Source organism: Raphanus sativus, chromosome 4 (genome assembly GCF_000801105.2).
Source record: "Raphanus sativus cultivar WK10039 chromosome 4, ASM80110v3, whole genome shotgun sequence".
Taxonomy (NCBI): domain Eukaryota; kingdom Viridiplantae; phylum Streptophyta; class Magnoliopsida; order Brassicales; family Brassicaceae; genus Raphanus; species Raphanus sativus.
The window spans coordinates 29,976,800-29,993,618 of record NC_079514.1 but is presented as its reverse complement, the minus strand read 5'-3'; the positions used below and the strand labels follow the sequence as shown (position 1 = coordinate 29,993,618).

The window sequence follows — 16,819 nt, the reverse complement described above, 5'->3', positions numbered from 1 at the left end:
AAATGTTGTACATTATTTGGCAAACTATGATTAGTTGGTAATTCGCCCAAGAAAAATTCATGATAAAATATTAAACTATGAAACATTCCTATATAAATCAAAATTGTGGTAGTTAAAAGAATAATCGGTGAATTAAAAGAATGTTTACATTTTTATATTTTTCAAAAAAAAGGTTTACGGGGAGAGAGAGAGAGAGAGAGAGAGAGAGAGAGAGAGAGAGAGAAGAGAGAGAGAGAGAGAGAGAGAGAGAGAGAGAGAGAGAGAGAGAGAGAGAGAGAGAGAGAGAGAGAGAGAGAGAGAGAGAGAGAGAGAGAGAGAGAGAGAGAGAGAGAGAGAGAGAGAGAGAGAGAGAGAGAGAGGGAGAGAGAGAGAGAGAGAGAGAGAGAGAGGAGAGAGAGAGAGAGAGAGAGGAGAGAGAGAGAGAGAGAGAGAGAGAGAGAGAGAGAGAGAGAGAGAGAGGAGAGAGAGAGAGAGAGAGAGAGGAGAGAGAGAGAGAGGAGAGAGAGAGAGAGAGGAGAGAGAGAGAGAGAGAGAGAGAGAGAGAGAGGAGAGAGAGAGAGAGAAGAGAGAGGAGAGAGAGAGAGAGAGAGAGAGAGAGAGGAGAGAGAGAGAGAGAGAGAGAGAGAGAGAGAGAGAGAGAGAGAGAGAGAGAGAGAGAGAGAGAGAGAGAGAGAGAGAGAGAGAGAGAGAGAGAGAGAGAGAGAGAGAGAGAGAGAGAGAGAGAGAGAGAGAGAGAGAGAGAGAGAGAGAGAGAGAGAGAGAGAGAGAGAGAGAGAGAGAGAGAGAGAGAGAGAGAGAGAGAGTTACCTGAATCTCTCTCTCTCTCTCTCTCTTTCTTTCTCTCTCTTAAATAGATACAAAATATTCCGTAATATTTAACCCGCGGGTCCCACGAATTACCTGCAAATTTGGGCGGGGCAGGTGCAGGTATTTTGAATCTTTCATTGCAGGTCATGCGGATCGAAATTATGAGTCAAAAAACTAGGTGACCCGCGGGTTGGCGGGACGGACGGGGTGGGTCTATCCGCAGACCCAACTCTACCCATATAATTTGAATCTGTACAATGCCCGCACAGGGTACGGGCCGGCCATCTAGTAGATATTTTAAATCTTAATCGAATTATTCGTATTATCGGGTCGAATTAAAAGACACTGATTTAAATGCAAACTATTCTAAATACATGCTCTTTCAAATTAACAAAACATTTGTTAAGTTATTAGTGAAATTTTCATCATAAAATATTCTGCGTTTGCAAAACGTGGATCAAGATCTAGTATATATTTAGTTTAGACACAAATCTAGTTACATTAACAATACATTGTTTTATATGCTTAGTACACACATATTTTTGAACTCATACTTTTATGTTGCAGTTTTCTTTTTCATTCAACAATGAGATTATATAATGTCAACAAGAGAACCTTACAAAATATGTTGAAGAAAGCCTCCTATGATGATGTTCTTTGTCCTGAGGCAAACACATTAGTATGAGATTTCGTCAGATAAGTAAAGTTCAGACATGGAGGCAAAGGCGATACACAAACGCCCTTCTTCAAGAGCTCTTCAAGGTTAAGTCTTTGCAACGTCAACACAGTTTTAGTTTCTTTCCAAACAAACATGAGAAGGCCTTTGGATGTCACGAAAAGCGAACCCGGTTTGTATCCAGGATACCGGAAACCATAACCCTTTGCAATACCTTCTCCTGTGTAAGAACACTCGAAACCATATTCTTCTTCTCCATTATCAAAAGGAAAGATCTCAGAAGAAGAAGTAGGTGAACCAATCTTGACAACAAACATTGCAGATCCATTAGGATGCATCACATAGTGAGTGCCTTCTAGTATTTTCGTCCCGACAAGAAGTCTCTCACTACTACCATCTTGAGATACTTCGTAAGTGAGCATCAGTAAGAAAAGAGCCTTACCTGGTTTATCTTCACTGCATTTTCCAGGTGGCCAGCCAAAAGTTCCTCCCCACAAGCCAGCATACTCTTCATTATCCTCCACAGGTGGTGTCTTAATCGGTAGCTTGTAAAGAGCGAAATGAGTTTCGTGCATGCTTGGCCAAGCTCGGTAAGAAGCCAGCTTAATCTTCGAAGCTTTAACGCTAAGACCCACAAAATCACCAGAGCTAAGAAACGTTTGGAGATTGAAACGTCTAATCTCACTGCTACAAGAAGACGCTTGCTGCTTTGAAGAAGAACTCGAACCAGTTGAGCTAGACCTCCTCAGGATATTCTTGATCCCACTTCTGAAATACTTGCTCAAGCTCTTCCTCTGCGTCGTCCCCTGCACCTGAATCTCATCATCCACACGGCGAAAATCTCTGCCGTAACCAAGATGCGTCCACAGCTCATCGTTTATCTCCACCTGAATCGGATCGTAACACAACTCATCCTCCAGGCTCATATGACTCCAGTTCACACCAAACTTGTGCCTTTTAAGCAGCATGGTTCTTCGTTCCAACGACGTCGCTTTATCATCTCTCAACGATAATAGCTCAGGCACAGGCAAACCTACATGTCCCGTCACCAAGTAAAGCAACTTCCTTCTATCGCAAAAAGGTAGCTTAGAAAAAGGAAACCGGTTAACCTTCTCTGTTGTTCTCTCAATCTCTTGTCTCTTCTTGGGCTCAACCTCGAGGAGAAGAACATTGCAACACTTATCAATGCTGGTAACGAAACCAGGGTACAAGAAACTGCTCTCTCTATCTATCCCATGGAGGAAAAACCTCGCCGAGCCATCGAAACCAGACACAATCTCAAACACTGGGGACCACATAAGCCTCCCTTCTTGAATCCCCAAAGAACCAACTTCTTGCGGAATGATCCGACAACCGATAACAGACAAGAAACCAGGCATCACGTAAACAACATTCCCGAGTTCAGGGTTCTGGTGAACCCAGACACCGACGAGAGGGTTCATTACATCTACGAGAAACCGACAAAGAGACTTGTAAGAAGAGATCCCGGTTCGCCATCGGACTATTTCGGATAAAGGAAGAACCTTTACGACTTCGCATTGGACAAGCCATATCTTCTCCGAATCAACAAGGTCGCAGAGAGTTTTGCAGCATAGGCTTAGGTTGCAAACGTCGGTCGGTGAAAGGAAACGGGAGATGAGGGCGAAGACATCTTCTGGAAGGGACAGAAGAAGTTCCGACAGCAAGTCTCCGATCTTCATCTGTTACAAATTTCAATAAACCGAGAAACTGAATCTCGTGAACTAGAAACCCAGAAATCAATTTGATGATCGAAAAGTAGCCTTGGGGGGTTTGAATGAGATCGCAAACATAAGAAAAGTCGTCTTTCGTTTCAAGCTGTAGTTGACTGTTACAGTCTTTCTTGAGTGGTTGTTTTTTCTTAAAATATTAATATCATTATATTTATATGATTTTAGTAATATGCCCAGGTTGGGACCGTCGGCTGGGGGATCATTCTCTTCGTTGACGTTGTCTTTTGAGGGATTCCATTTTTGTTGACTTTGTTTTCGGGTCTAAACAAAATATCCTTACAAAAATTTGTTATTCATTTCAGTTCAAACCAAAAATTTGGATACATATAACTTTACAAAAGAAACTAAATGTTAATATGTAATTTTTATAATATTATTTGAAAAATTGTTTCATTTACGTTAATTTTCACGATGATTAATTACATATATATCCTTAATAAACTAAAATATTATATATGATTCATATTAATAATTTATTTTCTATTTTTCATAATAAGTTTTTAGTTAAATTTTTAGTCTAATTTTCCTTTTTGAAAACACAAGAAAGGAAACATTTATAAAATATTAACATATAAAATTAAAATGAACTTTAATTATTATTTTAAACTTTCCTAAAAAAATATAAATAAAAAGGAAAATATAATTTTAATATATACATATATAACATAGATTCACAAACAATTTTAAATATAATTTCTTTTAAAAATCTTCTTTTAAAAGATAATAATATTTTACTTTGAATATATTAAATTTTCCATATTTTATTGTTATTCCCTTTTCATAATAAAATTTTAGTTAACTCTTTAGTTTAATTTTATTTTTCGAAAAACAAATAAATAGAAAAGTAAATATTTATAAAATTTAAACACATAAATTTTAATTATATCTACTAAAGTTTCTCAAATAACCACAAATAAAAAGGGAAAATATATAAACTTTTACTATATATGAATATATAATGTAGCTTAACAAAAAATTGAAAGTATAAATTATTTTATAAATCTTCTTCTAAAAAATAAAATTTTCATTTGAATATAATAAATTTAATTATTCTATTGTTAATTCATTTTTATTAAGACTTTAGTAAGTTTTTTAGTTTAAATTTCCTTTTTTACAAAAACACATAACTAATAAAAAGGTAAATATATAATATAAATTCTATAAATTATATATATAAACGATTTATTTATTCTTTGTGTTTGTTAAAAACATAAATAAAAAAAGAAATACTTAAACAAATTTAAGAAATAATTTATAAAATAAATTGAAACTAAAATAATATAGACATCGTTATTCAAAAATAATAATTTTATTATAACTATATTTTTATCAATGATTAAAAACATTTTAAACAAGATAACTGATTATTTAATATCATTTTTCAAAAAAAAACAATTAGATTTTGTGACTATTTTAAAACCAAATACATATTTAAAAATGTGAGGCTATAAACAAGACAAATAAAAAATTACGATGAATATTAGTTTGACTAAATTATTATAAATTTTAGTAACAAAAACTTATCATATAATATTATCTTTTATTTTTTATTTTTTAATTACTAACTGAATAAACAATTCAAACAATGTTACAATGAAAATTAAATTTATTAATATTGCTTCATCTGAACTGAATATAAACAAATTGATGGGGATACAACTCATGAGTTTTTGGTGTACTATCTTATGAATTTTTCAACACTTCAATTTTGAAAATTTTATCAAAAACAACATATATCAAATTATACACAATCTTACAAAAATATTATTCAATCTAACCAAAATATAGCTAACAAGTTTATTCTTATTTTATTCTAATTGTAATACAAATGTTTTGATTTATTTCATAAAACAATAGATCCCAGTATACCAAAATATGAATAACCAAACTAGTCAAAATATGGAGATCAAATCAACCATTTTTTATGATTTAGTTTTATTTTATATATTCATAAATGTGCATGAATTTAAAAATATTACAAGTTATGTTTATTAAATGCAGTTTGATTTAATATATTTTCTATTTTTCTGAAACATTATATATCAGATATACAAAATATATATGAAAATATAAGAGGGCGAACTGAAATTTGATTAAAAAGAAAGGATGAACTGAAATACTTGAAGTTAAAATAATAATAATTCAACTTTAACATAATTAAAAAAAACAAAAATCGTTCCTCAATTTAAAAGAATAAAAATAACTTAAAAAAATAAATGTTTGAATTAATATAAAAATATAAAATTTTAATATCACATATCTAATTAGGATGGTAACATAATGATACTTAATATACTTTTTATTTACTTATCATACATATGAATTACAAAATAACCTAATACGAATAAAAAATACTAAAAATATTTAATAATTATTATAATTTAATCATTTCATAAATATTTATACATGTGCATGAGTACGGAAAAGTCACCTAATATATGTAAAAATGAATCAAATCCAAAATACTAATATTTATAAAAACGAATATCCGATTCAAACTGTTATATATATAAGTTATATAAATATTATATTTAATCAGTTTTACAGTAATTTTATTTACTTAATTTATTATACTAGTTATTAGAGTTTAAAAAAATAAATGATTTTTGTAAAAAAATATTATTATTTATATTATTTTATATTTTATATTTTAATTTATTTTTATGGTTCGAATCAAATATTCAGTTAAAATTTAAAAATTTCAGATATCCGGAACAACAAATATACGGGACAGTGGATATCTGGTTGGCTACTGATCGCCAGGAGATAGCTCAGATCACTCTTTTATTTGCCTATTTTTTATTGGCTGGTTGACAACCATTCTAACAAAACAACAAAGAATACAAATCTTTAAAACAATTTAATTAAAATACAGAAAATATTAAATAAAAAGATTGTTCAACTACAGTATAACCTCTATAAATAAATAATCTATAAATTAATATCTCTATAAATTAATATAATTTCATAGTTCCAAATTGATTTTTGGTTCAATTAGTATCTCGATAAATTAATAATCTTTATAAATTAATAAAAAATTATAGTTTTGGTGTAGTCCCAACATTATTAATTTATAGAGGTTTCACTAACAATCATGCGCTTTCAACGTGGATCAAATTCTAGTTTTTTTATTAAAAAAAATCATTTAGATTCAAATTTTTTTGAGAAAATTGCCAAAATAAAATAAAAATTCCGACATATTTTTCCTTGTAGGATATTACCAACTTAAACTTGTCTATTTCGTATAGTATTTGTTGAAACCCTAATTAAGTCGTCTTTTTATATTTCAACAAATATTTAAAAGCTTAAAAACAAAATAACTTAAGATAAATCAACTACCAATCCTCTTTAGCCTAACCCTAAATTCTTATCCCGATCGAGTTGTATTCTTTGTCACATTACCTTGTTCTCTCAGCTGCTCTCTCTTGGTTTCAAATCTCCGACTAGAACCCTTTTCGTTTTGAGTTTCAGGGTGAATCAAGTAACTTCTCACTCAGGTCTTTTCCCAATAGATTCGACGTGGCATTGCGTTTGTTTCCGTAATCAGAAACACAAGTCTTTCTCATCAATAGGAGCTGAAGGTTCGTGCTACTTCTGGCGTTTCTGAACCTCAAAGGTGAAAGCTTGATTTGTGTAATTAAAAAAGACTTTATATGACTTTTCCTTTGTTTTATGCATGTTGGCGGGATGTAGTCATCACTAGAGATGTTTGAAAATGCTATACTCACGCATCAAAGAACTGTTTGTATATTGGAGAGCAGATACATTAATGATCTTATAAACTCGTGTTTGGTATATGTATGATCGTCTTGTCTTCGTTTGTCATTAACCAACATTACTTCTCACTCTTCTGCTAGGTGAATGCAATACATTGCTCGTCGCACCATTACTTGGGTTGGCTAAGAGTTTTGGTTCATGAGGAAAAGCCACTAAAGCCACTAAGAGTTTTGACTAGTCTACCATTTGGTCTGGCCATGCGCCCTTTAGACCAAATGACTCCTATCAACTACATATCCATGTGTCCATAAGGTCACCTATCAACAAAGCTACCTAGGCTATATTCCTTGATAATATGAACTACAAATAGTTTGATCTCTCACTAAATGGTACATATGCAATCTCCACTGAATGATCCAACTACTCTTCCATGGTGACACGTCTATGTGTCCAAAAGACACCTTTGGAAATAGGAACCAACAACTGGAGCAGGAAGATCATGTGGTCATCACTATAGAAAGGCAGCTCTAAGCCATACGATCCATCTCCCCTGCTGCAATGAAGACATTAATAAGATATACTGGCACATACCATATGACAGTAGACTAAAGGCACGATCTCCTAGTTTATCAATAACTGAAGCAGGAGAAAGCATTGCGACATATTATTACTTCCTATCATTCCATAGAGATAACCACGAATCACCGTACCAAAATTACCATTAACAATTTGACACTATAAAGAGGAGAGAATGGATGCCAAAAAAAAAAATAAAGAAGAGAGAATTTAACTACATGACGATATGGTAGGCGGAAGAGATATTATACTCCCTCCGTTCCTGAAAGTAAGATTTTCTAGAGTTTTCACGTTTATTAAGACTACAATAAATATTTACCAACTTTAGTTTACTATTTATGTTTTATACAATTTCCAATAACTATCAACCAATAAAATTTAATCAATTCAAATATTCATAATTAATGATCCTCAAAAATATACAAAAGTACCTCAAAAATATACAAAAGTACCTTAAAAATATAGAAAATCTTTCTTTGTGGAACAAAAATAAAATCCAGAAAATCCTATTTTTAGGAACGGAGGGAGTACATCTTTTTGCAAAAATTCACGATCCGAATCATTTATGGCAAGGAAACAACTTAATCTCACCAGATCCAAAGCTTATGCAGCTGGAATCCCTAAACACGAATTTAAGGGAGTAAAACACGGTGCTAACAGTAGAAAGAAAAGTCAGCACATTAACTAGTTATGAGTTCCTGCAGATTCTGGGTCCCAACCACAAATAACACATCTACAATCTTTGGATCCAATGATCCCAACCAGGAGGAGTCATTACCAGCATCAATATCAGCGGGTAAGCCAATACCAACAATCTAGCGTGCCCTAAACGTCACCAATGCGTCCAGGTATACAGTTCTACCCCACATGAAAAAAATGTAAGGTCCCTTAGAATGAGACAATATATTTTTTCCTGGTTTTAGACTTAGAGGAATTCCAAAAGAAAGAGAAGTTATAAGAAAATTTGTTGGGAATACTACAAGCATATCATACCACCGCTAAGAGTTAATTGTAAAACCATCTTTCTTTCTGGTATCAGCAACTAGATAGTAGTTCATTCTTTTTTTTTTTGGGCAAAGTAGTTCATTCTTAAATCAGCTAAAAAGCAGGGTGAAAAGAACAGCTATCAAGTACTCAACAGATCCCATAAAAATGTTATGTGAAAGGAACAATGACTACAATCATAAAACAAATAAATACATCTCACTGGAGATGAGAATTATTGAACTTCTGAAAAAAGTTCCTTAATAGAGTTCATATAAAAAAAAGACAAGAACATACCAAAATCAGGAGAATCACTTCCCAAACACCAGGCGAGTTGCAATTACTACTTTACCTCCAGCTATTAGCATGTTTTCCAATCTTAAGAGCCGAAGAAAAATTCTAACTCTACATCATGACGTGTTAACCATCATATCCTCTACAACATTTAGAAGAAAAGGGAATAAAAGATGTACGTGAACACAAGTTCCCGCTGTAAAATGAGAAATTCTTGGGTTCACCCTGAACCTCCCTACTAATAAGATTTTGTTATTTCATATTCAATATCTTTTAAAAAAGAAATAAAATATTGTCAAATTTTATTATGTTTTTAAAATAAAAAATAAATAGAAAATAATAGTAGTCGCAAAAAAATATATTTAAAATACCGTCAGCAAAACACTAAACCCTAAACCCTAAATCATAAATCCTAAATCCATTGTGAAATCCTTGGATAAATCCTAAATCTTTGGATTTTTTTAAAAACATTTTTAGCACAATCAGCAAAACACTAAACCCTAAACCCTAAATAGTAAACCCTAAACCCTTGGATAAATCCTAAATTCTAGGATTTAGAATTTATCCAAGTGTTTTGGATTTACCAATGATTTACAGTTTACCCAAGGGTTTAGGGTTTAATATTTAGGGTTTAGTGTTTGGCTGACGGTATTAAAAATATTTTTTTCTTCAAAATGTGTTTTTGTTTGCTGTTAATATTATCTTTTATTTATTTTTATTTTTAGTTTAAAAATATAATATAACTCGACAATATTTTATTTCCTTTTTTGAAAGATACTGAATATGAAATCCTATTGGTTGGTCCCAAAAATTTCTCCTATAAAATCATTGTAAAAGGAAATAATCTGATCTTAGAAGGAAATAATAATCTGAGCTATTAGCAGATTTTCCCTTCTTAGGAGCCGAAGAAAAATGCTAACTCTACATCATGACATGTTAACCATCATATCCTCTACAACATTTTGAAGAAAAGGGAATAAAAGATGTACGTGAACACAAGTTCCGGCTATAAAATCATTGTAGAAGGAAATAATCTGATCTTAAAGCTGTAAACAAAGGCCACCTCCGACATTCCATGCAGAAGAAAGGATTATGTACATTCAATCCAATGCAGAAAAAGCCAAGATTGCAACAAAGGGAACAATAACTATGAGTTTATGTCCGCTTACTTGATAAAGAAATGAGTCTCGACTCCCTTACTACTGCTTATCCTAAGAGGAGGCAGAAATCTATCAAGTTGCAACTACTTACTCCTGAGAGCATGTTGCACGAATCAGAATGATACGCAAATGATGTAAATCCTACAACTTTCTTAGTTGTTCACCCCAAGAAAGAAGCAGCAGCCGTCACGTTTATTTCTGCCTACCCAAGGAGAAAACATAGTTCAACATAATGGATCTCCTTACCCATAAAAAAATCAAAGCTATTTCCTCACAAGCTCCTACAAAGCCATAGCCACAAGCTATCAACAAATCTGACATAGAAGAAAAAATAAGCCTTGACCACTTTACTACTGCTTTTCCTGGCAAGTTACGCTGATATACTTTAAAGTGAAGCAAGGTAACATGCTTATACAAGTTCCTTAGGATGCTAAGGTCATGTGCCTCTACAAGTTTCCATGGCTATGTGCCTCTACAATGTTCTAGGAACCAGAAATTCAACGAGAGGAAGTTAAGGTTACATGCCTATATAGGTTTCCAAAGCCACATGCCTCTACAAGTTTCTAGAACTAAGATTTTTCAGTAAAGGAGCCAAAGAAATGCGTTTACAAGCTTTCAATAAAGTAGGTCCAAGGCCACATGCCTCCATAAACTTCTTAGGAAAGGTTAAAGGGTTACACAATGCAATGTCCTCATCGTGGCTTTAGAAAAGAAAGCTTATTGAGCACATTCTTCAGAAGCGTTTTTTCAGAGTAAACATGCTTGACATTGCAAGCTGTTAACACTTCTTGGGAATGTTTGAGTATGAGGAGATGGAACTTGTTGAGAAATTGGCTCAGAGTGACCCAATTTATAGTAATGATTATAGAAGAAACAACAGAGGAGCTGGGTATGATGATATGCATACCAAAAAAGAATTGAGTTTCTGAAAACAAGCTAAATCTCCTTCTTTTATACATAATTTAACATGGCAAGGTTAACTTTGTTAGGATCAAGAGCAGCAGCACCCCATTGAGTTTATTGAGGTTGAAAAGGTTTAGAAAGTCAACAAGTAATGTGTTTTGTCAATGCAAATGGTACTTGGTACAAGAGGGATCGAAGATATCAATTTCTACCAAAAGACTAATGTTATCAATTTCCCTTTAGAAATACATCCGGTCCAACGAATACTGACTTTTTACTAATGCACAAATATTTGAGACATTTCTAGAATTAACACTTACTATATACTCCATGTTTTAAATGCGTTGAATCAAGCTCATCCCTAACACATTGGTATCATACAAGTTCTTCTTGAATTAAATTTTTGTTTTTCAGTGATACTGATAACAAATAGCATCTTCCATTTCCGCAAGGAGTTTTCATAAGAAATTATATCCTTTGAACTTATCAAGATCCAAAAAGTCAAAAAGGATAATAACAAGAGAAGTTTTCTAAGATACCATTAAACATATTTATCATATATATATATATATATATATATAATACCAGGATTAAAATAACTAAAATATTTTATTAAAGAGGTAAATATATATATATATATATATATATATATATATATATATATATATATATTTATACACATAGAGTTAACTAATCTAGATGTAGGGTTTAGATTTGAGGGATATGGCTGTGGGGGGGAGTGGGGTGTAGGAATTAAAAAACAATAGTTAATATTTGAAATAGAGAATTTTAAATAGTTTCAAAAGAATTTTTAATTTCACAAAAAAATCCAAATATTATTTTTTGAAAAAATAAAAGAAGTTTGAATTGGAAAAATATTATATTATTCAAAAATAATAAAAAGTTATTTCATTTTTATTTCATTTTTATTTGTTTTTATTATTTATTTAAATAATTATTTTATATTATGTTATATATTAATAAAATAAGGGTAGAAGAATCTTTTAACTCTTTACTAAAATTTCATCTGATTATCTTCCCTTTATATGTTTTTGGTTGAAAAAAAAATATTTCAGTGTCTTAGGAAAATTGCCCTAATAACAAAATAAAAGAAATATCCTCTACCAATGCAAAAACCTTGTTCAGAAAATTAACCTTTTCAAAATACTCTTACTAATTAAGCCAAAACAGCTTAATCATGAGAGAATAAATTAGACGGCTCATGATATTAATTGTGGACACATATGGTCGGTAGGTGCTTCTCCAGCTGGTAAAGATTTTCCTAACATTAGTATATTTGTGAGATAACTGAACCTGTTAACATAGGCTTTTGAAGCACTCCTAAAAGAATATTGTAGCAATTAACTTGTTAAGAAGATTCATCATGTAAATATCCTGGTCTCTTCCTGAGACGAAGAGGACACAAGTAATATGCAAATAGGGCAAAAACACTTCAGTACTTATCCATGTTGGGAGCAACGGTAACTCGACATGAGTTATTGTGGAAACAGAACCGTAATATTAGGATGTCTTCTATATCAAGCTAGGATACGTCATATTTTTTTCCTGCTCTTTTTTAAATATTTATTATTCTCTTATCATTTAAGAATTTAACCTAAACCATTCTACTGTAGAATTCTAATAATTTTCTTTTATTTTTATAACTACAAGTCATGAATATATAACATATTATTGTTCTAAAATCAATCCCTTACACTATGTTTTTTTTTTATTATCTGGAGGTTCTGGGGACAAGGTCCATAGGTCCGGGATCCGGCGGACACTGATACCATGGGAACAAAGTCCATGGCGTAAAGTATCCCTTCCACGGTGGATCGAACCCAGCAGCACAACAACACTAATGTATGCGCTTAAACCAACTGGGCTACTAGCACTGTGGTCACTATGTTTTCTTTCAAGGTGGCATTATATATAGTTACAAATTTAGATTGAGAAATATTGTTTTTTGTCACATGCATTTTGAGAAAAACTCATACAAATAGACAAATACAAATTAACTAGTTTTTTGGTCTAGTACCAAAGCTAGCTTAATCCTAAAATACAGAAAACATAGATAGCATAATTGGATTCCAAGAAGTGAAGCATGGAACAAACATGATCTGAAGGGATATCGAGCTTCAAATCACACCTAGCTCTCTGAGAAGAGAGACGGACAGGTCCAAGAAGAGAAATTGAGGTCCATCAGCTTTCTGGATGTCCAGCACGTACTTTCCCTCACTTGCTTTGTACAACTATAACCAAAAAATAAAAGATACAAATTATTTTCGCATTTAACTTTATTCGATAAATTAACACCCTTGTATATATATACCTGAAGTTCAAACTTAAGAACGGTTGGTGTGATTATCGCAAGTTCAGCTTCCATCATGTTAGATTTCTCTTTGGAGATACTACTCTTGTGAACCCATCTGCATTTCATGTTGTACTCTCCAATCTGCTTCCAGCTCACTTTAAGGTCTTGAAGAGCCTTAAAAACAGCACTCATTATGTCCTTAGGACGCGCTTGACACTGTCAACATAACAAGAACAAAACTTAAACTACAGTAATCATAAGTTTTGACTGGTAAAAGTTATAAAGTAACAACATGTGAAATTCAAAAGTATTTAAGATGGAAGTGAGAAAGAAAAGATTTATGAAAACATATTCAATATACTATGAGTTAATCTGTAACAATTCAAACTCAACTGTATCAGTTTAGACAAATAGTGCACGGTATAAAGTCATTTTAGTATATTATATAATGATATTCTACAAACAAAAACGATTAAGTCCAAAAGTATAATGTTTGTATATTGGAGAGAGATAGCACGATTATCAATTGTCCTAAATTTCCAACCATTAAACAATTGAAATGCCAAACGAAAAAGATTCAACAACCATGGGCTGACCTGAAGTCCAAGGGTCCATTTTTTGTCAGCGCTAACCCATGGTCTTAGTCCAGCCATGAGTTGATGATTAACCAATGCAGGAAACGGAGGAACTGCTTGAGTTGGAATCGTCGAATTAAAACCCTAAAACAAGAAATTACGACACAGGCTATTAGATCAAAATTTAGGATTACTGTAAACTACCTAAGATCAAAAGTTGAATGGCAACAAATGGTAAGATCAAAAGTTGGATGGAAACATAACAAATTAATAAACAGCTAAATTTTGAGCTGGAAGTTTTATATTGAATAATCATAAAATGCATCAGAACTTTTTCGAAAACGAAACAGCACTTTTTCAAAAAAAAAAAAAAAAATTCAAAAACGTAAAAAGATGATAATGTTGTGAATGTTTAAAAGTAGCAGAATTGTATTCTCAAAACGTGAAAAGATGAGTAATGGGTATTTTATTCATCACCAATGTGCAAAAAACAGAAGTGTTACTGCATCCATATCCATTTCTTTTTAATTAGTTTTATTGATTTCGTATAGAGTTTATGTTGTAGAGAAAGAGAGACAAATAAATACCGATATCCTATTAACATTGGACTTGAAATAGTCACTGGGACTACGACGTCGACTGTCCAGTAACAGATAGTATGCAACGGTTGCCTAAAACAGCGACATATGAAGCTTTAGTAATCTTTTTAAAAACTATTTGGAGCATAAATATAACTAACTAATAATTGGAAAAATACTTTATACCTCGTTTTGGATTCTGTTAAAAAGAGATTCCATAACCTGGTTTCTATCAAACCCTATGTTGACCACGTCTCGAATGATCTCCTCATTAATCTGGAAAAAAAATATGCGAACTTCACTAATTCATACAAAATACAAATGATGTTATTTTGCTACGAAATAATGAAAAGGGCTCTGACCTCTCTAGCTTGTTCTGTATTATCCAATGGAGGAGCAGCAAGATAAGGAGGAAGTTTACTATCGAACCAACGATGTTGACGAATCCCAGGAATGCTAATTCTCATCATAGGATCAACCGTAAGAATTCTTGGTATCAAATCTCTAGCCTCGTACGATAAATGATCTGGAAGAACATACTCTCCCTTCTGAAAAAAGGACATAAATATTTGACTGGTAAACATGTTAGATGATTTTGTGAAAAGATCGTTGGATAATATACCTTGATTTTGCTGAATAGACTAGGCATACTTTCGTCATCGAAAGGAAGATAACCGCATAGTAGAGCGTATAATATCACTCCACAGCTCCAAATATCCACTTCTGGTCCCGCATACAGTTTTCCTGAAATAACCTATGAAACACATATTTTCGGATGTCATTAATTGAAACTTGAAATATATACTGAATTTAACTAAATGATTATTAATTTTTCCAAATGATATCATATATACCTCCGGAGCAGCATAGTTAGGGCTTCCACAACTGGTCTTCAAAAAGTGACCATCAAGCATGACATTACTTAATCCAAAATCTGCGATCTTTATGTTGCATTTCGTATCCAAGAGTATATTCTCCGGTTTGAGATCTCGATGAGCGATCTTATTTTGGTGACAATACTCCACACCAGATATGATCTGAATATTTTTAAGCAGATTCTCGAAATCAAAGAAGATATGATATATTTTGCAAAATACCCTAAAAAGTTTAAGAGAAAAACTAACCTGCTGAAAAAGATAGCGAGCCTCGTCTTCATGTAATTTACCTTTCTCTACAATATAGTCAAACAGTTCTCCAGACTTAACATACTCCATGACAACGTAAATGTCTTCTGGTGTCTCTATAACTTCATATTGACGGATGATATGAGGATGCATCAACAATCTGAGAATTTTGATCTCCCTTTCCACTATGAGGTTAAAGAATGCATTAATCAAGGTTAGATGACAAAGATTGAGCTCTTACGTATATAAGAACATATGTATGAATAATATTAAACAATAAAAGAGTGACCTTATGTACATAAAGCAACATAGTTGTTCTCTGTCGAATATAGGTGATGACATATTGACAACACTAATTTGTATACGTACATACAAGTGAAGATTAAACGAAAAAGTGATCTTATGCATATACAAAGACATTCAAATTATTTTTTTGGTTGAATATGGATAGTAACACATCAACAACAATAGCACAAAACTATCAGTTAGGTTATATTTGATTGTCACATTCCAGGTCAGTTTCGAAATCGAATATGAGACAGATTAGAATACATTCCATACCGAAAAGAACTAGTTGTACTATCAAGAGCATACTTTAGCTATTGATTACCATGGAAGGATTGCCACAATCTTGTAATTTTTTCTACTTATACCGACGTTATATACCTTTTGCTTCAATTGTCATCTCCTTAATCTTCTCACGATTAAGGATTTTGATAGCAACGTTGTGTCCAGTAGTTTTATGCACAGCTAATTTCACTTTCCCAAAAGATCCTTGTCCAAGAGTTTTACCAATCTTATAAGTTGGTAGAACTGATTTCCTCTTACTGGAAGTTTGACTCGATGATTCATTCATTTTACTGTTGGAGAAAATCTGCAATAGATAAAATTCAAGATCAAAATCGGAAAAAGTTTTGACTGATAAAGAAAAATGAAAATCTATAACACATATATGAACACATACACGAAAACAGGGACAAGGAGGAGTAAAAGATAAGAAAAAGCAATTGTATGGCTTCTTTGCCCACGGTCGCAACTCTTTGGTCTTTATCTTGATTTGACTTATGTAAGAATCTGAGTCAAGAGTGACAAAAGAAAACAAAAAAGAAAAATGAGTCACACTTTTTCCATGAATCATGATGACTCATTACATAACAATAAATTAATTTTGACACCCGAACCTTAAAACTAATGGTCAATATCTGTTTTAGCTAATACTGGATTAATTTGCAAAATGACAATATGAATTTAAAATATATTAGTAAAAATGGTTTGTTTTATATGGTATCAGAATCCACATATATATGCAACATTTCTTAAGGCAATATTATATTCTTTTTTTAAACAATTGCAATTAATG

The 16,819-nt window shown here is 32.3% G+C and overlaps 2 protein-coding genes and 1 pseudogene across 2 annotated transcripts; all 3 read right to left on the bottom strand.

Annotated features, from left to right (window-relative positions):
- Positions 1 to 1,281: 1,281 nt before the first annotated feature.
- On the bottom strand, positions 1,282 to 3,375 carry LOC108848281 (F-box protein At5g39450). Its single transcript, XM_018621602.2, has one exon. It carries the CDS (start codon positions 3,181 to 3,183, stop codon positions 1,450 to 1,452), a length of 1,734 nt encoding a protein of 577 aa, XP_018477104.2. The 5' UTR covers positions 3,184 to 3,375; the 3' UTR covers positions 1,282 to 1,449.
- A 7,179-nt stretch (positions 3,376 to 10,554) lies between these two features.
- Positions 10,555 to 10,669, bottom strand: LOC130512152 (small nucleolar RNA R71; annotated as a pseudogene).
- Positions 10,670 to 12,795: 2,126 nt separating this feature from the next.
- On the bottom strand, positions 12,796 to 16,607 carry LOC108853080 (SNF1-related protein kinase catalytic subunit alpha KIN12). The gene is made up of 11 exons (XM_018626541.2): positions 16,580 to 16,607; positions 16,126 to 16,398; positions 15,460 to 15,644; positions 15,190 to 15,372; positions 14,958 to 15,089; positions 14,698 to 14,883; positions 14,522 to 14,611; positions 14,345 to 14,428; positions 13,779 to 13,901; positions 13,201 to 13,398; positions 12,796 to 13,120 (listed from the first exon to the last, which is right to left on the bottom strand). Exons 1-11 carry the CDS (start codon positions 16,605 to 16,607, stop codon positions 13,007 to 13,009), a joined length of 1,596 nt encoding a protein of 531 aa, XP_018482043.2. The 3' UTR covers positions 12,796 to 13,006.
- Between the last annotated feature and the right edge of the window lie 212 nt (positions 16,608 to 16,819).